We start from the raw sequence: 21,395 nt of genomic DNA on the forward strand, positions 1-21,395 counted from the left end.
CTCATGTCAGGGTATATGGCTCAAGATGGCTGCAAAGCTGATAGCCGCTTTCTGCTAAAAGTCGGCTCCCAACACATATAAATCTGCATAAGAATAAGAAGAGTAAACAACACAAATGTCGATCAGTGGATGAACAGACAAACATGTATGGAGTGTCCAACCTGATTTTGTTTCTTGAGTTTTGGGTCATGAAGCTGGGATTGAACCCAGGGCGTGCTACATCCATGGTCCAGTGTGGCATACTCATAGAAGGGAATATTACACAAAGTACAGGTGCATGCTACAACACACAGGAGACTTAACAGCAGTACGAAAGCGGTGCAAGAACCCAGACACAAAAGGAACACTTAGATGACTGGTGCTTCTTCAGGCTTGCTACATAGCTGAGGATGACTTTGAACTTCTGATCCTCCCGCCTCCATCTCCTAGGTGCTGGGATTACTGGGGTACACACCATCACATCAGTTTTACAAAGCGCTGGAGACTAAACCCAGGGCTGCTTAACAAACGAGCTACGGTACACCCTGCCCCATCCATCTGACACAATTTTGAAGTAGATCCTAAACGTCTATGGTTTACCTGCGAGTACTTAGGCAGAGAGCTCTAAAAGTCAGGGATCCTTGAAAAATAAACACAGGGCCAGCATCCTCCCTTCTAAAATTAATGTCATTTGTTTTTGTGTTTACCTGTTCATGTTTGCATCACAGGTTTCCTTTTAAAAAATAAATAATATACTTAACTTTATTTTATACACCTTCATGTTTTGTCTGCATGTACATCTGTGTGAGGGTGTCAGATCCCCTGGAACTGGAGGTACAGACAGCTGTGAACTGCAGTGTGTGTGCTGGGAATTGAACCTGGGTCCTCTGGAAGAGCAGCCAGTACCAGTGACCCATCTCTCCAGCTCCTTTTCTCTTGTCCCTTGAGATAGTCACTCATGTGTCCAGGTGGTTCAAATTCACTAGGTAGCTAAGGCTGCCCTTAAACTCCAGATCCTCCTGCCTCAGTGCTGGGATTCTGAAAGTGTGCTCCACATTCTGCCCGTTTCCAGCATAAGAGGAGGTTTCTCTCAGGGGTGAATGCCCATTTGACTTGTTTAAGTCTAAAGAGCATCCAAGGTTTTTTGCCTTGGACAAATCTGATCTCAAATATACAAACCCCACGAATATGACTCTTCTTCATGTGTTGCTACAGGTTGGATCTGGACTGTCCCCCAGGAGTTCATGTGTTAAAGGCTTGACCACTGGCCAACAGCTTCAGTGGCATGTGGCGAAACTATAAGCAGAATGGCCAAGAGAAAGATTTGAGATGAAGGAAATGTGCCCCCTAAGGTGTTGTGGGGTCCACTCTCTTCCACTACCTCTTCTGCGTGGGCCAGAAGTTGACTGAGCCTCTCTGTTATACATTGCACCTTGGTATATCATGCCAATGCTGGCCCAAAGCAAAGAGGCCTAAAACCCCCCAGGAACATGAGCCAAAGAAAACTTTTCTCTTTTTAAGTTGATTTTTAAAACTGTTTTTATTAATTATTAATGTATGTAGACATGCGAAAGAGGAACATGTGGAGGTCAGAGGTCAATACTGTGACTCTGGTTCTCTCCTCACATCCTTTTGTGGGTCCAGGGACTGGACTCAGATCTCCAGGTTTGTCTGGCTTTTGCCCACTCAGGCATCTTGCCATCCCTAAAGTTGACTTACCTAAGGCATTTGGTAAAGATACAGAAAGCTGATGCACATGCCAGTTTAAGGGAAAAAAGAAGCCGCCTCTCTCTGCATCACTAATGGCTTCCACCTGGTTGCGGATGAAGCACGCTAATGACTCATGTTTCTGACCAATAATGGCTCCAATTTTCTAGTCGCCATATGAATGACAGTCTGTTACAATATTCAAGTGACTACACGCTTGTGACAACCTTAGTCTTTTTTTATGCTGCTTTAACAGAATATCTGTGACGGTAATTTTTAATGAATGGAAGTGTATTTTGCACCACTCTGGAGGCTGGGATTGAGGGACATCGACAGGCAGAAGCTTTCTTACTGTAGCATCCCGCAGTGGACAGTTCAAGCAGGGGTGGGGTCACAGTTCAAGCAGGGGCAGGGTCACAGTTCAAGCAAGGGCGGGGTGGGAGTCCCTTTATACAGAATCCATTGCCAGCATATTAAACTCCTATAATGTCACCAGCACTTCCCTGCCTGTTTTGTGCATGTACAGACACGTATGTGCAAGTGCACTCATGTGCGGCTGTGTGCATAGGTCAGAAGATTGCCTCCAGTGCCGTACCGCAAGAACCTTCTATTTATACTTTGTTTGTCTTGTTCTGAAGCAAGGATTCTTGCCAGGCTGGAACTTTTCCCAAGTACTCTAAGGTAGTTGGCCAACAAGCCGTCTTCCCATCTTGCCATGCAATTTTATTTTATTTTATTTTATTTTATTTTATTTTATTTTATTTTATTTTATTTTGAGACAGGGTTTCTCTGTGTAGTCCCTGCTGTCCTGGAACTCACTCTGTAGACCAGGCTGGCCTTAAACTCACAGAGATCCACCTGTCTCTGCCTGCTGAATGCTGGGACTTGCACTTTGGCTTTTGTACTGTGAGTTCAGACTCTCACACTGGAACTATCTCCTCGGTCCTGCACAGCCATCTCTTACAGACCCTACCTCTTCATAATGTTCAAATGGCCAGTGAGCTTCAGCAGGACTGGGAGTGACTCAGCGGGTAAAGTGCTCACCACTCAAGAATGAGGTCAGAGGTCAAAGGTCAGATCTCCAGAACTCAGGTATGACCAGGTGTGAGGGCCACATGTTTATAACGTCAACAGTCCTACAAGGTGGGAGGCAGAGGAAGAAAAATCCTGGGAGCTCTTGAGCCAACCAACCTGATGTTTGCGGTGGTGAACAACAAAAGATCCTATTTTAAAGTGAAAGAGTGGACTGACCCTCAAAGTTATCCTCTAAGCTTGTGTACCATGACACATTCTCTCTCTCTCTCTCTCTCTCTCTCTCTCTCTCTCTCTCTCTCTCTCTCTCCTCCCTCCCTCCCTCCCTTCCTCCCTCCATCCCTCCCTCTTTACACACACATGCACACAGATAATTTAAAAAGTTACACTTCATACAAGGTGTGATGGTGAACACTTTTGATCCCAGCACTCAGGAGGCAGAGGCAGGTGGATTTCTGTGATCTGCCAAGCCTGGTCTACACAGTGAGTTCTAGGACATCCAGAGCTACACAGTGAGACCCTGTCTCAAAATAATAAATAAATAAAACAAAACTTCATCCTAAGCTTTTGCGGTACACATTAAAACCACAGCAGTACCTGTAACACATATGCAGTCACCTAACCACTCAGTGACCACTCCAACATTCACTCCAGGCAAACCTGCAGTGCAAACATCAGTCAGTAAAAGACCTCAGTCACAGGGTGTCTTAGGGTTTCTATGGCTGTATCCAAACACCATGATCAAAAGCAACTTGGTACCAGGAGTGGGGTATTGCTGTGACAGACCTGACCATGGTTTGGGGGAGGACTGTGGGAGAACTTTGGAAATTTGAGCTAGAAGAGACATTGAGTGTTGAGAGCTCAGAGGGCTGTCCTGTGGAAGCTTAGAAGACGAGAATGTTGAGAGAAGTGCAGAACCTGGTTTGTGTAGTTCCTGAGGGAAGCTCAAGAACTCCCCCAGGACCATTTGTTATTTTGAATTAAGATTCTGTGGTTCTAGTTAACTAACTAACAAGATACCAGAACTACGAAAGTGAAACCTCGATTTGCTTGGATACTTGAGATGCTCCTCAGCTGGAGCTAAGAAATTAGCAGAGATTAGAAGAGACCAGCATCACTGAGGTGAAATCTTCTGGGAAGTTGTTTCCTGAGAACACAGAGGAGCTGTGTTCCAGAGGCTGCCGCAGTTGTACCTAGTGTTGGCAGTCAGACTTGGTAATGTGTGAGAGACACTCAGGTGGACTGGTTTTGAAGGTATAAAAGGGTCATGAAGAGCAGCTGAGGCTTGGCCCTGTCAGAGGCCAAGAGAGGCCATTAGTGAAGGTGCAGCCTCAGTGATGGTTGAAGGCCCAGAGATGATGGGTCATTCAAAGAAGTTGAGGGTTGGCACCATAAAGAGAGCCTATGAGTGAAAGTGCAGCCCAGTTGCTGCAGAAGACCCCAATGTATTAGAGATGCCAGTTTCACGAGATGACCACCATAGGACAGCAGCAGCAGTGGATTGGAGCCAGCCAGAGCCTGGAAGACTAGATGTCTGTTCTACAGAGGGCAGAGTCAGAAAAGTGACCCAAGTCCTTTAGAGTTATCCAGAAGATCGTGAGTGGATCCCAGACACTGGACTGTTGGAGTTTGATTTTGCTTTGATTTGATTGTGACTCTGCCCTGATTTTTCCCACTTGAAGAAAGAAATATTTTTATGGGAGCCCACAGTAGAGAGACTTTGAATTTTAAAAGAGATTTGCTATTTTAAAGGGGCTTATATTTTAATATGCTTTAATTTATAAAGACTGTTTTTAATGTGAGATCTTGGGGATGAATAAGTAAGAAAGGCTTGTGGCTTAATAGTGATGTGTCTGTGTGTCAAGTTGACAGGAGTCAGTTGTGCTGGCTGGTTTTGTGAGTCAACTTTATACAAGCTAGAGTCATCAGAGAGGAAGGAGCCTCTGTTGAGGAAATGCCTCCATGAGATCCAACTGTAAGACATTTTCTCAATTAGTGATCAAGTGCAGAAGGCCCAGCCTCTGGTGGGTGGTGCCATCCCTGGGCTGGTGATCCTGGGCTCTATAAGAAAGCAGGCTGAGCAAGCCATGTGAGCAAGCCAGTAAGCAACACCCTTCCACGGCCTTGCATCAGCTCCTGCCTCCAGGTTCCTGCCTTATGTGAGTTCATGTCCTGAATTCCTTTGGTGAGGTGTAAACAGAATAAACCCTTTCTCCCCAACTGGTTTTTTGGGTTATACGGTTTTGTCACAGCAACAGAAACTATAACTGAGACACAGACTAAGTGAGTTTCATCATATGGACTGTTTAGGGCACAGGCCTCTCCTCAGGTAACTCAGAATTTGAAACAAACAAACCAGGAAATCTTTTTGCCCATCTTCAAAGTAGATTCCTTCATTCCCTTTATCCCTCCCTTCCTTCTTTCCTTCCTCTCTTCCTTCCTTCCTTCCCTCCCTCCCTTCGCTGTCTCAGTCTCTCTGTCTCTCTGTCTCTGTCTCTGTCTCTCTGTCTCTCTGTCTCTCTGTCTCTCTCTCTCTCTCTCTCTCTCTCTCTCTCTCTCTCTCTCTGTGTGTGTGTGTGTGTGTGTGTGTGTGTGTGTACACTCCAGCTACCAAGAATCAAACCCAGGACCCTGCACATTTAGTTTATCACTCATGTCTACCTAAAGCTAACTGACCATGAACCAAAAGTCCAGAACATATAGAGAGCCCAGACTAAATACACCATCAGGTGAGGCCAACCTCTCCCAGGCCAACACTCCCACCTGCCCGACACATTTGGTGGGCCTGCTTCTGTAATCTCAGCACTCCTGGACAGAGGGAGGAAAATCACTACAAGTTCAAGGTCAGCCTGAGCTGCTGAGCCAAATCCTGTTTCTGCAAAGTCAAAATGAATCAATAAGATGATAGTGTTGAATCCTTTCACCTGAAGACATATTTCAGGTTGCAGATGGAGCCGGGTGCGTCTTGTATACTAAAGTCAGCTAACTAAAAAGAAAACAGAACTTTGAACTATGCCTGAGTACCTCCATATGTCAAATGAACTTGAAGCTCTTCAAAATTAAAAACCTTGTCTGAGGCCGAGCAGAGTAGAGCAGAGCTCTCCCTGAATCCCAGCACTTAGGAGGCAGAGGCAGGTAGATCTGTGAGCCGTCAGGCCAACCAGGATAGCACAGTGAGACTATTTCTCAAAAGCAAAACTAATTGTCAGGTGGTGGGACATGCCTGGTCTGGACTTACAGAGTAAGTTCCAGGACAGTCAGGGTTACACAGAGAAACCTTGTCTTGAAAAACCAACCAAATAAACAAACAATTAACAACTGCTCCAAGACTTCAAACCCTACTGAGTACAAGCAAAATCCAGGTGAAATGTACCTTGCTACAAGTACTCCACACGTCCTATTATAAAGTGTCTGAGGTGACAATTTCTCTGCTGTGCGTCTGTATCATCTTCTCTGGCACAATAGGACAAACCAACTTAGAGTCTGGAGCCAGAACTGAGATTTAGCCAAGAAGTCATCATGAGCCAGTCCTGCCTTGGCTTCCTGTGTGTGTCCCAGTCCCTGCATTAGCAACTTGCCCGGGAGACCCCACTTGCCCACATCTCAGGAGGTCACAAATGTGGGAATACAGAAAGTTTACTGTGATCTCCTTTCCAAAACACCCAGACATTCCATAGGAATTGGTATGGCTTCACCCAATGACATCAGGAGGGAGGTGACAGATGAAATCCATGTCACAACACAGATGGGAAAAGGCCCTGTCTTCTGCATCCCCTTTCCATAGGATTATACGCTCTGGACAGTTTTCTGTTACCACGATGGTTCTCTTTTTGTATCCCATGGCTGTAGCATACCAACTCAATGCAGGTCAAAGCATTAACTGTGCACGTAATTTTTAAATCACCTAAGGATAGACAAATTAGTGCAAATTAGATATACCTTCCATAAAAATCTATCATTATTTATTGCTTTACTGTTGGTGCAACCTAACCAGAAGAATCTAAGATAGACATTAGCTTATTCAGTAATTATGAATTTACCTACTAAAGGCCAGGCACGGTACCATGCATGAGCACTTCATGGGTATACCACAATCCCCATCTCTGCCTCTGAGGACTTTATCAGCCCGGAGATAAGGTGAGCACTGAGCAACATCACAGTTCTGTGAGATGTGTGTGCTGTGTGAAATGCGTAGCAATGCCCCACGCTCCGGAGCCTCAGCTGCCGGAAGCTCAGGAAAGCATGTTAAGGAGACTGCAAGGCATCGGAGACAGTCTACCATTTGCTTGGCCTTGTAATCTGTGTTACTTGATGCTTGGACAGGTTAGTGTGTGTGTGTGTGTGTTTAAAGAGGAAAATTAGCAATTCATAAGTACGCCGTGGAAATGAGAGATAACATGATTTGGTTAAAGCTTCTCTCATGGTAATAAACACACACACACACACACACACACACACACACACACACACGTTTCAGCACTTGTTTGCTGTCATTATATACCAGTGTAAACGTCAAGGGAAAACTAAAGAAAAGTTGAGGCAACAGCAACAGATAAATTCGCGGGAGTCAGGGGAGGGGTAGTTGCTTGGGGGCTTCTTGATGGGTTTTAGCGTCTGCCTTGGAGCGTCTAATAACTCGGCTCTCCCAAGTACTGTTTTTATAAGTTGTTTGAAAAACAGATTTTTTTTTTTAAAAGGACGTTTCTAGGTACATTTTAGCCAATGCTCGGATCAGGTTTTCAAGCGACAAAGGGATACCCGAGAAGCAGATTCTGGGTAGAGGACATCCTAGCTCGGTCAGATTTTGACAGGCTCAAATGACCAGTGTCTTAAGGCAGAAGGGAGTTGGGGTAGGGGCTGGCTGAACCCTCAACCGGGGCTTTTAATTCAGGGTCTAGTCCTGGCGCACCAAGTGGATGGGACCTAGAAAAGGTGACAGAGTACGCAGGACACCAGGAAGCTGGTCTCACCCCAGGGTGGCGCCCGGACATTCCCTCCCCAGGCCTCCGAGGATCTTGGATTCTGGCCACCTCCACACCCTTCGGATGGGTGTGGATGATTTTAAAAGTGGACGTGACCTCGGAGGAGGGTGAAGCCAGCACGGAAATGAAACAGAGCGTGGAGGGGAGGGCGGGGAGAAGAGGACGCTAGGGAGGGACTCAGGGGAGGGGTGGGAGGGATGGAGCGCTGTGGGAGGGTACGGAGCCCTGGCGCGCCAGAGGCGAAGCAGAACCCGTACAGGGGGCTTGAGTCCGCGCGCCGGCTGCCCCACCTCTCCCGGCAGCGGGCGGTCCAGCCAGCTGGGATGCTGCGGCGGCTGCTGCTGCTGTGGCTTTGGGGGCCGCTCAGTGCCCTGGCCCAGGGCGCCCCGGAGGGGACCGCGCCGACCGAGGACATGGTAGACTTGGAGTTTTACACCAAGCGGCCTCTCCAAAGCGTGAGTCCCTCGTTTCTGTCCATCACCATCGACGCCAGCCTAGCCACCGACCCCCGCTTCCTCACCTTCCTGGGGTAAGTGCAGCCCCCAGGTCCGGTTCCCTCGTCTGTCCTCAGCTCCCCCTCTCCTGTCCAATCACACTCGCTAGGGCCGGCCCGTCTCTTTGCTCTAACAACTTTGTGTTTGCTCTCTGGAGCCTCCCTCCCATGTGCAGCCACCCCTCAAAAGCTTTTTCCTGATTCATTTACTCAGCGCCTGTTGCCTGGGCACCAGCCAGGCCCAGGTATTAAGAGAACATTTGGAGGAAAAAACCAAAAACAAGCAAAGCTGTCACAAGTCCCAGTACCTCATCTGGTGCTTTTGAATTCTGCTTCAGTGTAGGACCAGTAAGCTGGTGTTCTTTAAACTCTGTTAGGAAGTTTTGATTTAAAAGAGGAAGAAAGAAAAGTCAGATAGAAAAAGCCTCTATGGAGAACCACCATTGTTCATCTTGCTGCCTTTTAAGCATTTAAATATTACTGGGCTGGGTGTGAGACAGTGGAGGTAGGAGTTAAAGTCGATCTTGGGCAACATAGCAAGTTTGAGGCCAGACTCGACTGAAGGGGAGTGGAGGGAGGAGAGAGAGAGAGACTAATTGGGAAAATGAAAGGGGTCAGTGGGAAGGACTGTGGAGGGCAACAGGGGAGAATATGATCAAAATACATTTTATACACATTTGAAAGTGTCGTGATGAAACCCCATTATTATGTATAATTAATAATATATGCTAATAAAAAACCCTCTTTAAAAGCATGTTTCTCCAAGATGAGGGTGCAGACTGGCAGCCGCCTCATCAGCTGCAGAAACCACATCTATGGTCCCTGCTCCCTGAGTGCAGACTGTCCCCAAGATGAAGGGCTCAGGCACAGTCACAGGCCATCTGAGCCTGGGAGCCTCCAGAGATGACCACATCCTTTGTTGTTTTGACATTGTGTAACTACTATCGCAGGCTGGCCTTGAACTCTCCATTTCCCTGCCTCAGCCTCTTGAGGACCACCACACTCAGCTGACTACATCTTCACCAGCCCACTCTGTCACCATTGTCAAAGGCCTAGACATCAATTGCATGTCTCAAGCCCACACTATCAGGTGTCACTGCCGGCCGATCTCACGCAGATTCCCATGGCTATGATAGTTCAACCTCCCTGTTTTCTCAAATCTGACTCCTTGGATTTCGGTGATAGCTTGATGATATAGTAGCTGCTTCCTACAAAGCTTGAAGGTTAAGCTAATTGTTTCTTTTTTGCCTAGCACACACTAAATCCTGGGTTCAATCCTCAACATTTTGTAAAACTAGACATGGTAGCTCGTGACCTCTATCCCAGAACTCAGGAGCCAAAGGGGTAAGGGTCAGAAGTTCAAGGCCATTCTTGGCTACATAGCAAGGCCAGTGTGAGCTATATCAGACTTTATCTTGAAAGAAAGAAAGAAAGAAAGAAAGAAAGAAAGAAAGAAAGAAAGAAAGAAAGAGAAAGAAGAGAGAGAGAGAGAGAGAGAGAGAGAGAGAGAAAGAAAGAAAGAAAGAAATCCATTTGTGATGGTGAATACTTAATCCCAGCATCTGTGAGGCAACAATGAAGAAATGGAGGTTATAGTCAATCAGCTAGTAAATAGAAGTAGTATTTGAATCCAGACTCTGATCGTAAAAACACAGGCATACAAAAAGAAAGCAAGCTAATTATTATTTTTAAAAGAAATAGGGCATAGTATGTTTTCAAAAAAAAAAAAAAGATTGTCTAGAAACTAATTGATAGACTGATTAAAAAACAACTTTCACTAACATTCAGATAGGAGACTTGGGGCCTAGCCCTCTGACATGCCTCCAAGGAGGTTTTACCAGATGAATTCGGGTGGTATGAGTTTGTTACAAGCACTGGATGAATAGAAACAGGTCTCGCTCACATTTGTAACCAGAGAACAGACAATACGCAAAATTTAAATGTTAATCATAGAAGACTCTAGAATTGAAAAAGAAACATCTGTTAAATTTCTCTTCCCTGGGGAAATTAGTCAAAATATATCCTCAGCCTGGATTAGTGCAGAATACCAAGGAGACCCAGGCCTAGACACATGGTGAAGCAGACTTGTGATGTGAGCTGCCTATGCCAGACACAAATGTAATTTTAAAACTATAATCTAATCCTAGCACTTAGAGACAAAAGGGTCACACATTCAAGGCTAGCCTGGGCTACATAATGAGGCCCCCCATCTCAAGAAGCAAAACAGCAAAAAGGAAACCAAAACAGTAAAGAGTAGTGTGTGTGTGAATGCTAAGGTTTGGCGGTGCTGGAGCCTGAGTTCAGGGTCCCACACACAGAACAGCTTGCTTGGCCACAGAACCACTTCCAAAACCTGCCATCAAAGCAGCATAAGACAGTTCCCACTCCCTTTCTAGAATGATGTATCAAAAATCATGTGGTTTTCACTTGTCAGTTCTCGGTTCAGCCCGACTACACTTCAGGTGCCCAGCTACTATGCCTGAGAAGTAAGGCACACACACACACACACACACACACACACACAGCCATGATTTCCTCATTCAGATATCACATTGTTTCGGATGACAGAATGTAATGTTGAGGAATGGTAGAAACCGTAAGTCTTGGGGACAAAAGAGGCACTGGATGACAAAGCAGAAAAAAATGCAGCCTTTGCTTGCTTCCTATGCCCTATCTGCTTCTTTTTCTTCAGGAAAACATTTTTTTTTTGGCCGTTTCATTATTTTATTAGTTTTCCCACATGATATGCCCATATCATCATTGACAGCCACATTCCATATGTGGAGAAGCATTTGTTACCGATATGAAGTGCAATGCTTTAATAACTTATTTTACTGGTTCCTTTTTTTTGTCGCTGTGATAAAACACCACAAGCATAGGCGACGTGAGGAAGAACATTTACTTGGGCTTACGTTTCAGAGAGAGTCCGGTGAGGAGGAAGGGCAGCAGATGGCCAGGCCAGGGAGTCTACACAAAGCAAAGACCTTCTGGAAGTGGGCTGGGGCTGGAAGCTCTCAAAGCCCACCCCTGTTGGCTTCTTCTAGCAAAGCCTTATCCCCTAACCCTCCTCAAACACCACCACATGGGACCATGGGATCAAATAAGTGTGCCTGTCTTAGTCGGGTTTTCTGTTGCTGTGATGAAACACCATGACCAAGAAGCAAGTTGGGGAGGAAAGGGTTTATTCGGCTTATACTTCACATTGCCGCTCATTACAGAAGAAGCAGGGCAGGAGCCTATTTCCCCCATTGATTATTAATTGAGAAAATGCCTTACAACTGGATCTCATGGAGGCATTCCCTCAACTGAGGCTCCTTCCTCTCTGATGACTCTAGCTTGTGTCAAGTTGACATAAAACCAGCCAGTACAGGGCCTATGTAGGACATTTCTTATCCAAACCACCAGACCCACACTGGAAAGGGCCATAGCTCCCCTGTCTACTACTGAGAGAAGGAATTTTAACTGGAGAGAGACAAAGAACTGAGAACAACCAACTGCAGGCCTGATCCCTGAGACCCTCTGTCCCTAACTAACCACTTGGAGACCCCTTCCCTCCTAAGCCATTTTACTACACCCTGGAGCCTTGAGCTTGATACCTGCTCATTTTCATGGTGTGTTCCTTCACCCCCATGCCCCAACTAATACAAGACATTTCCTGGAAGCCTCTCTCCCCCATAGCCTGTAGAGTACAAGTTGTACACTCCCATACTCCACGCCTGTGCCTGCTTCCAGACAACAGCTCACCGGTTTGGATGCAGACTGCTGTAGCTTAAATCCCTCAGTTTGTTACCCTCAGTGAGTTATCTCAGCTCCTTTTTGTTTAGGTTCTATATTTATAAAGTGAGGATGATAACAACACCCACATCACTGTGATTTCAGGAGACTGAGTTGGCGGGGGGGGGGGGGCGCGGGGAGGAGAGAATCCTTTCAACCAGACTGCAGCACTGGATGAAACTGATGTGTATTAAAGACCATTGTGGTGACACTGGTGTGAGGTCCCTTCCAGCTCCCATTCAACCCTAGTCTCCATATTGATTAAGACCTGGCACTACGTTCAGACCCAAGTCCCACCGTCATCTTAGGTGACATCAAGCTTACCCAAAAAACAAATCTCTCAATTTCTCCATCCTTACCCCTCAGATAATTGCTACTTAGTGTTGGACCAGTTTGGATCATTCCATCAAATGTGAGGGTTTCTTCTCAAGGCCACATTCTGCAGCATCACACTGATACCCTGAAAATAGCCACAGTGAGAATATTTACACCATGGAAATTAGCAAGCACTGAGAACCAAGGTGCTTTTCTCCCCTGACGGTTGTGAGCACACGCCTGCCGCTCTCCTTCATGTCAACCTGCAAACGTCATGACCACGTCTTGACTCTTCGTCTCTATTAACATCATTTCTGTCTGTGAAAACTTGAAATTTGAACTTCCTGCTCTTGGAGCACAACTCCACACCATCTCAGCTCCTTCATGTTATAGCAAAAGTAAATCCTCAGCATGCTTGCCTTCTAAAAAGTCCATCTCTGAGTACCTGTCTCCGTTCTTCTTTCTCCATATTTGAGCATTTTGATTTATCACCCAAACCCTTTGGTGATAATAACCTCTGCTTCTGCCTAATTGCTCTTTCTGGAATGCCACCTGTCACTTAATCCAATCCCATCCCCCCCCCCCCCCACACACACACACATACACACACAAACACTTTGGAATCTCTGGGGTGGCCCTTAAGTCTGGAAATATAACATTTGGTGCATAAAAATAAACCACCTCTGCTTCTGTGTCAAAGAGAAGCAGTGTAGTCTTGCCCTAACAGTAAAATAAAACACCTGCAGACTGGTGTGGTGTGTGTGCGTGCGTGTGCGTGTGCGTGCGTGTGCGTGCGCGCATGCGTGCATGTGTGCGTGTGTGTCTTGACAGCCTCCTCTGGAGAGAGAACAGCTGCAGCTGCCTCGCATGTTCCTTTATGATTTCCGTGACACCGTGGTAGACAGTGTTTCCCTTTCTTTTTCCTGCATGTGATTGAAATACTGTGCCTTTGATCAATTTTGTTTTTATGGCAAGTTTTGCAGCTGTGTTAAGCCTGGGGTTTTTGTTGTTGTTGATTCCATCAGAGGGTATTAATGTTATACTCTGAAACCACAGAAGACACTTTACAGAAAATGAGACGGACAAGAGATCCTTAGTAGCAAAACTCTGAGCCGCATGACTTGCTTTGTGTGGCAATGGCCATAGCAATGAGTTTTAATGCCATCTTTTCAAAAACCATCATTGGGTCATTGGCTGGCCTTCCCTTGCCCTTTTCTCAGGCTGGCTTTCTTATTCATTCACTTCACGATATTGGCTAAGCACCGCTGTGTGCCATTCCCTAGGCACTGAGGAGAATCTGATAGACCAGGCAAGATTCCTGTCCTCAGGGATCGGCATAAGGGCAGCAGCTGGGACAGGCAGACCAACGAGATATGTGGGGAAGCTGATTTCAGAGAGTGGGAAAACCTCTGCTGGACATACGGCAGGTGGGGTTGAGGGAGGGTGACCCATGACACTGTAGTCCATACCTCAGGGGACCAGGCTTGGGTCCATGTGCATCTGACCCAGCCCATCATTGGATCCTACAGCTCCTTTTCCCTCCAGGTCCCAAAGGACACCAATCTGTTGCGTTGTCTCAATTACAGATAGTAGGTACACACTTTACAGATAGTAGGTACATAAACCTAAATGGATCTCTGTCATCAAAGTCAAAATGCCGAGGACCAGAACCAGTGCCTGGCCACAGTCAGTAGATGGTGGGTGACTCTCCGGGGAGGACTTTCCCATGAGCTATAAGACTGTGTATTGGGGCTCCTGGGTTGTGTAACTATGTTTTGTCTTCACTGAGACATTTATTCCTACCCTCTTTAAGACCCTTGAACACATCCATAATTGCTACATTGAAATACTTGTCTTACACTTCAGCTACATTGTTTTGCTCAGGGCTAAACATAATAGTGTGCTAGTTTCTGGAGGAGGCGTGTTGTTTTGGTTTTTGTGGTTTTGCTCTGGGACCTAGGCATCTGGAGTTACAGCATGCTTCTTCATGTAGATATCTGGTCTCACCTTTGTTCTTCATGTAGATATCTGGTCTCACCTTTGTTCAGTCCGTTGGTTGCTGTTTACTCCAATGTGACTGGTTGTGGACCAATAGAATGATACTTGGTTTTTAGTCTGAGGCTACTCAGGGTTTCTGTGTTCAGACTCTAACTGGTCCCAGATCTGAAGCTCTGCTTGGGGACTCTGGGTTCATACTCTGAGCAGTGCCAGATGGGTGAAGAGGGCTAGGGTGGGTGGTAGGCTGTCATGGGGGAAGGAGACTCACTCTAGAGATCTCTTAAGTAGGGACTGGGGTCTGGCTCCACGGAAGGTGGGCAGAGGCATATATCTTGGGTTGGCCAGGATGGCTTTGGAGTGGGGGTGATATGGGTAACATTGGTAGGGATAGGGGTACCCTAGAGGGATTAGAACAGATGGGGTAAGGGGGCATAGGTAGCTAACTGGGTCCCTGCCAAGTGTAGTGGCTGTGGAGTTCCTAGAAAACATCAAGTCTTCAGTCTAGGTGTGGGTGAGTGACCCTTGACTTTATACTATGGAGTCTACAGGATACATCCCCAGCCTTGGTGAATTTCTTGGGTTCCAGTCACATGTGGCCTGTGGCTCTGTGGGTTTGGTGTCCATTTATGTATTAGTTAGTTTTGCCAACCTCAGTCATGGAATGTCTGGCAAGAGCAACCTAAGGATGAAAAGACCTGGTTCAACACATTGTTCATCACACCAGGGACATTCACGGAGCAGCAGGCCTCTGGTCACATGGCATCTGCATGGGGAGCAAAGAGACACCATTCACTGTCTCCTTTTTATTCAGTTTGAGACTCCAACTCATGAGGTGGTTTCACCAAAATTTAAGGTAGATCTTACCTCCTCTGTTAAACTTGTCTGTAAATATACTCATAGGCATACCTAGAGGTGCGTTTCCAAGGTGATTATAAACACAGGCAAGTTGCCACTGAAAGAATAGCCGCCACAATCAGCATCTCAATTTCTACAGATGCTTTTGCTCCTTTCTTCCTCCCACCCTTCTACTCTATGGCCAGGAACGTGTTCTTCATCTCAGCAAACGACAGTACGGGCTTCCAAGGTGCCGCCCCCAAACTCACCCTGACTCCTCTAATCTGCTCAATCCCTGGATCTTTATTCCTGTGTTTTGAACTGCTCACCTCTCCATATCCCATAGAGGCAGATAGCAGATAGCAGTTAAGGAGTAGGTCCACCAAGAGACAAGGAAATGAAAATGTCTAACTGAAATGTGTTAACTAAATGTTTAGCTTTCTCGGAAAATAATTACAAGCCGCAACAGTGTTGCACTTCTATAATCCTAGCATTCTGGGCAAGGGGCAGAGAGATCGAGAGTTTGAGGCTAGCCTAGACTACATATTAAGATGTCTCAGAAAACCCCTAAAATAATATTAATTATTATTATACTTTCTTGCCTGTCTTGTAACAGCTCTCCTCGGCTCCGAGCTCTGGCTAGAGGCTTATCTCCTGCATACTTGAGATTTGGTGGCACCAAGACTGACTTCCTTATTTTTGATCCTGACAAGGAACCGACCTTCGAAGAAAGAAGTTACTGGCAATCTCAAGTCAACCATGGTAAAACTTTATAAAAAAGATTATATGTTTTACTTAGCCTGGATCAATCACGAGTCTGCTTAGTAAAAAGTGTCATTGGTTAGACCTGACCCTTAGACAAGTAGAGGACCCAAGCGGGAAAAGGAGTCGGTGGGTGGCTTCCCTCCTCTGATGTCTTCGTGACAGTAGAGCATCCCAGATACTGTGTGCTGGGCATAACTGAGGGTTATAAACAACACTGGTTGTAGCCGAAAAATAACTGTTTGGAGAGAACGCATGGGAAGAAACAGTCAGACAGCAGGGTATTTACAGGTAACAATGTAGCAATAGACAGAAACACATGATTATGCAAGGAGAATGGGAGAAAGAATGAACAAAGAAACGCAGAGAAGAACTTCCACCCCAACAGGATTCGATTTACTGGTCTTTGGTTCTCAACTTTACAGACTGTCCCTATTGCTGGGTGAGTCTGGGTGATGGGGTCTAAGGGCTCCAACCTTAGATTCTGTCTTTACCAAGCTTATCAGACAGTTCTGATATGGAATGTGTGTGGACCTCACCTGGAACCTGCCCTTGCTGACCCCAAGGATTTGTCCATGACCTGAGACACCAGACGTCTGGACAGTTACAAGATGTATTGTGTACTTCTTCACACCTTAAGAGCATATGCATTCTGTCTACGGTAGTGAGCAGAGTTTAACCAGTTCATGTATGGCATATTCCTTTCAATTTAGTTCTCAGTCAGTCAGCTATTGGTCCCAGACTGGAAGAGTGGTAATTAGAAAAAGGCAGAAAGAAGGCGTGAGGGTCTCCTTTAATAATAAGTTTCAGGTGTTTGCTCAGCTGGGCTCTCGCCTACCAGTCAGAAGCATTTCTGATTTTCTTTTTTGGCTATTTGGCTTTTTTTTTTTTTCTGCAGTTGTCATTTAAGTTTAGATGGGAAGCCAATCTTTGCACCTCATTTTCCTTATCCCAGATCTGATGAGGAGGCTCCCTGGGATCCTCAAAGCTCCCCTGAGACATCCTTTGTGAGCACTGGGATAGAAAAGGAACTCTGTCAGCCAGCCACAGGGTAGCAACCCAGGAAGGAAGTCATCAGCTGGTCAGCTGGTTCTGGCAGCAACTCTGGCACCCCTACTATCTTGTGATAAAGCCATGCAGGCTTCCTGGGAGGAGAGTTGGGGTGGATCCAGAAGCTTGGACAGTACCAGCCTGCAAGGTGGAACAGTCAGTAATTCACCAGTTCAGGTCCTTTAGCTATAATTCATCACAGAGGGAATCACTACAAAGCAAAATAGCAACTTTCTATGTGTTTTGATTTTTTTATGTGTATGTACACTTTGCCTGCATGTATGTATGTTCACGAGATGTGTTTCTGGTGCCTGAGGAAGTCAGAGAGGCATTAGATACCCTAGAAATGAGTTACAGACACTTGTGGCTACTAAGTGGGTCCTGGGATTTGAACCCAGTGGTTCTGCATGAGCACCAAGTGCTCTTAACTGCTGAGACATCTCTCCAGTCTTTTCTGCTGTTTGTTTGTTTGTTTGTTTGTTTGTTTTATGAAAGGTCCTACATTTTATTACTGAACAAACCATCCCACAATTTAAATATGACCAAGTCTCCAGGTTAAAAATGTTGAACTCTAGGTCTGGAGAGATGGCTCAGCAGTTAAGAGCACTGACTGCTCTTCCAGAGGTCCTGAGTTCATTTCCCAGCAACCACATGGTGGCTCACAACCATCTATAATGGGATCTGATGACCTCTTCTGGTTTGTGAAGACAGCAACAGTATATATTAAATAAATAAATAAATAAATAAATAAATAAAATGCTGAGCTCCATCTGGTAGGATTGTTAGATGACCATGGTTCAGTATAAACCCTCAATCTTGCCCTTGTGTAAATCCTTACAAATCCAGCTTCGTGCTCCCACGGTGTACATGCTTCTCTTGGAGTTGAACCTTATTTCATTCCCAGTTTTCATCCTGAGGAACAGGACAGTTTTGCTTTTGTTTCTTGGGCAGGTATCACTTGATTCTGAAAGTCTTGTGAAATGTTATAGAGAGAAGCTGGTCAGTCTGGTGTTCTGTTTTGTTGTTGTTTGTTTTGGTTTTTCGAGACAGGGCTTCTCTGTATCACCTTGGCTGTCCTGGAACTCACTCTGTAGATCAGGCTGGCCTCGAACTCAGAAATCTGCCTGCCTCTGCCTCCCAAGTGCTGGGATTAAAGGCGTGTGCGACCACTGCCAGGCTCTGTTTTGTTTTTAAGACAGGGTCTTGCTACATAGTCAAATCTGGCCTCAAACTCACACCCATCCTCCTGCCACAGCGTGTGGGGACACGCTGAGATGACAAGTGTGTGCCCCAACAGCCAGCTGCATATTAAAAATGAACTTTAATTTTTGAGCTGAACTCTGACCTCCACATCCAAATCTCTGATCAGTTCAAGCTGCTGAGAGGATGTCTGGATTGGGAAAACATTTGAAATCCTCCTGTCCAGTGCTCCATGTCAGGAGACACGCAATGTTTCTTAAGTTGTTGCCCTTGGGTTGTTCTCTTGGTAGTCATTAGTTAGCCAACAAATTCGATCCATGTAACAGAATAGATGTTTCTCTGATCTTGTACTTAATAACCAGAAACATAATCAATCACCTGCCTTAGTAGCCACATAACAGTTGACTAGGTATCCAGGCTGGGTTTCAACCTTGTCACTGTGAAAACGATGTCCTTGAATTCTCTCGTCTACAGATATGTGCAAGTCTGAGGTGGTCTCTGCTGACGTGCTGAGGAAACTCCAGGTGGAATGGCCCTTCCAGGAGCTGTTGCTGCTCCGAGAACAGTACCAGAAACAGTTCAAGAACAGCACCTACTCAAGTAAGAACTGCAGGTACCTGTAGGTGTTCCAGCCACAGGCCTGCTTGGAGGGTCTGTGCTTTGATGCAATGACCACCATGATCCCGCCATGGCACTTCATAAAGCTCCACAGTATTTAAATACTACCAAGATTTAATGAGGAGTCTGGGAGGGGGTGGGGGGATGACTCAGTTGGTGAGGTGCCTGGCATGAGAATCCCCAGTAGTCACATAAAAACTGTGCGTGTTTCTTATGTGAGTTACCCCAATACTGAGACAGGTGGGTCTCCTGAGCTAACGCTAGTCAATTTCAGCTCTAATGAGTTTCAGGATCAGTGAGAGACCCTGTCTCAAAAAACTAAGGTGAGGGGCTATCGCAGTTAAGAGCAGTTAAGATGGCTTAGTGGTTAAGAGCACTGGCTGCTCTTCCAAGAGAACTGGAGTGACTCCCAATAACCCATAACTCCAGTTCCAGGGAATCTGGCATCCTCTTTTGTCCTTGTGAACCAGAAGCCCATGTGGTGCACAGGCACGCATCCAGACAAAACACTTATATACACAAAATAAGTAATTTTCTAAAAGTTATTTGCTGTTATTTGAATAACAGATGAGAATAATCTTTTGTAAAAAAAAACAAAAACAAACAAACAAACAAACAAACAAAAACTAAGTGGGGGCTTGAGAGATGGCTCAGTGGTTAAGAGCACTGACTGCTCTTCCAGAGGTCCTGAATTCAATTTCCAGCAACCACATGGTGGCTCACAACCATCTGTAATGGGATCTGATGCCCTCTTCTGTTGTGTCTGAAGACAGGGACAGTGTGCACATATAAATAAAATAAGTAAATAAATTTTAAAAACTAAAAAAAAAAAAACAAAGTGGGTGAAAAACAGAGAAAGACTCAGTGTCAACCTCTGACATCCATAAGTGTACATACACATACACCTGTGTGCATGAACACACACGTGAACATACATGTACACATACACAGAGTTGATGAGATAGGCTGGCGTGAAGCTCCATGGTAGAGCATGCTGTGAGCACACAGGAGGCTCTGGCTTCAATAAGCAGGGTCGAGAAACGAAGGAGAGTTCATGGAAGACCCCACCCCAAGACCAAAGCTGGTGCAGCTCCCCTTTGACTTCTGCCGTAGGTAGCCTGCCCATCTGTCTACCTACACATTCCATAATCTCATTTTTTTTCTCCATTTTCCAAGGCTTACTCTGTGTAGCCCTGGCTATCCTGGAACTCATTCTGTAGACTAGGCTGGCCTTGAACTCAGAGTTCCAACTGCTTCTGCTTCCCAAGTGCTGGGATTAAAGGCGTGCACCACCCCCGCCTGGCTCCTAATTTCATTTTTGACAGCTGAAATGTAAATATAGCACATTTGTATTATATTCTGCGGTTGGTTGACATCTGGGCTGTTTCCATTTCCTGGCTGTTGTGAGTAGAGCGGCAATGAATGAGGCTGAGCTGAGGTGTATCTATAGAATAGGATATAGAGTTCTTTGAATAGACACCCAAGAGCAGTTGGATCCTGTGGGACTTCCAGTTTTTAGTTTGAAGACCTCTCTACTCCTTTCCATGGTTGCTGCACCAGATTACAGTGCCACCAGCAGTGGATAAATAAATGTGTGTCCCCTTTCCTCACATCCTCACTAGGACTTATTGGCTTTTTTTTTTTTTTTTTTTTTTTTTTTTTTTTTTTTTTTTTGCTTAGCCATTCAGCATAGGCTGGCATTGTCCTACATGGCTGTAAGGCACATGAAAACAGGCATTCTTCATTAGCTATGAAATTTTCTCATCTGAAGTTGATGTCTTAGGTTGTCCTGAGATGACAGTGTGGGCTACCATGGCCTGATTCCCTTTGTTTGTTTGTTCACTCATGTTCTTTGAGACATGTAGTTCTCTCTATGTAGTTCTGTCCTGGTGCTGAGTGGGTTCAATAGGCTGGCCTCAAAGTCAGAGAGATCCTCCTGCCTCTGCCGCCCAAGTGCTGAGATGTGCTCCGCTACACCCAGCAACCTTTAATGTTCTCGTCGGAACTGTTTTGAGATACCACAAGCTGCATCCAAAGAAGACAATGAACTTACTTGATAAATGTGTGTACGCTGACTGCTCCACCCACTTATTATTTCCTGCCCCCCTTTCTTGTCCCCCTTTCCCCAAGACACAAACATACTGCGGCTTGGCTGAGTCATAGCTCACAGTGGCCTCTGCTTACTCAAGCAGAAAAAATAAGAGTCAGCCATCTCTTGTTCTAAGTCCAAAGCTACACTTAACAGTGAGGACGGCTTGTCAAAAGCTGAAGTAGACAGAACGCTCGGCCTCCTCCACCAAACAATTAGCCACGCTCTGACTGCTAGGGGAAAGTTACCTAAGGAAACTAGAAGTTCTGCTCCAGTGAGCATTGGTCGACCGGAAAGCAAAAACGCTGTGATCCATAATAAGGAGGGAGTTTTAGGGGTGGGGATAGAAGATCAAACCAGCTACCACAGACCCTTTGTCCAAAGCCTAGTACAGAGCAAGCCCTAGCTCCCCTCAGTTCTGTGAAGGGGAGAGAAGGGTGCTGCAGAAGAGGTTAAAGGGGCTGAGAGGGTACCCCAGTCAGAGCATGACGTAGCTGCAGCCAGTTATCCAGAAGGTCTGGCAAAGATGACCGGTGTAGGGAGCTGTGCTAACATCAGCAAG

The 21,395-nt window shown here is 45.8% G+C and overlaps 1 protein-coding gene across 1 annotated transcript in view; it reads left to right on the plus strand.

The window, feature by feature from the left end:
- Positions 1–7,896: 7,896 nt before the first annotated feature.
- Positions 7,897–21,395, plus strand: part of Hpse (heparanase) — a 38,873-nt gene continuing 25,374 nt past the window's right edge. The window contains exons 1-3 of the mRNA XM_076926361.1: positions 7,897–8,229; positions 15,731–15,876; positions 18,601–18,726. Coding sequence (XP_076782476.1) covers positions 7,898–8,229; positions 15,731–15,876; positions 18,601–18,726 — 604 coding nt within the window. The 5' untranslated portion in view covers position 7,897. The remainder of the gene's footprint in view (positions 8,230–15,730; positions 15,877–18,600; positions 18,727–21,395) is intronic.

The sequence above is a fragment of the Arvicanthis niloticus genome, chromosome 27 (genome assembly GCF_011762505.2).
Source record: "Arvicanthis niloticus isolate mArvNil1 chromosome 27, mArvNil1.pat.X, whole genome shotgun sequence".
NCBI classification, from domain to species: Eukaryota; Metazoa; Chordata; class Mammalia; order Rodentia; family Muridae; genus Arvicanthis; species Arvicanthis niloticus.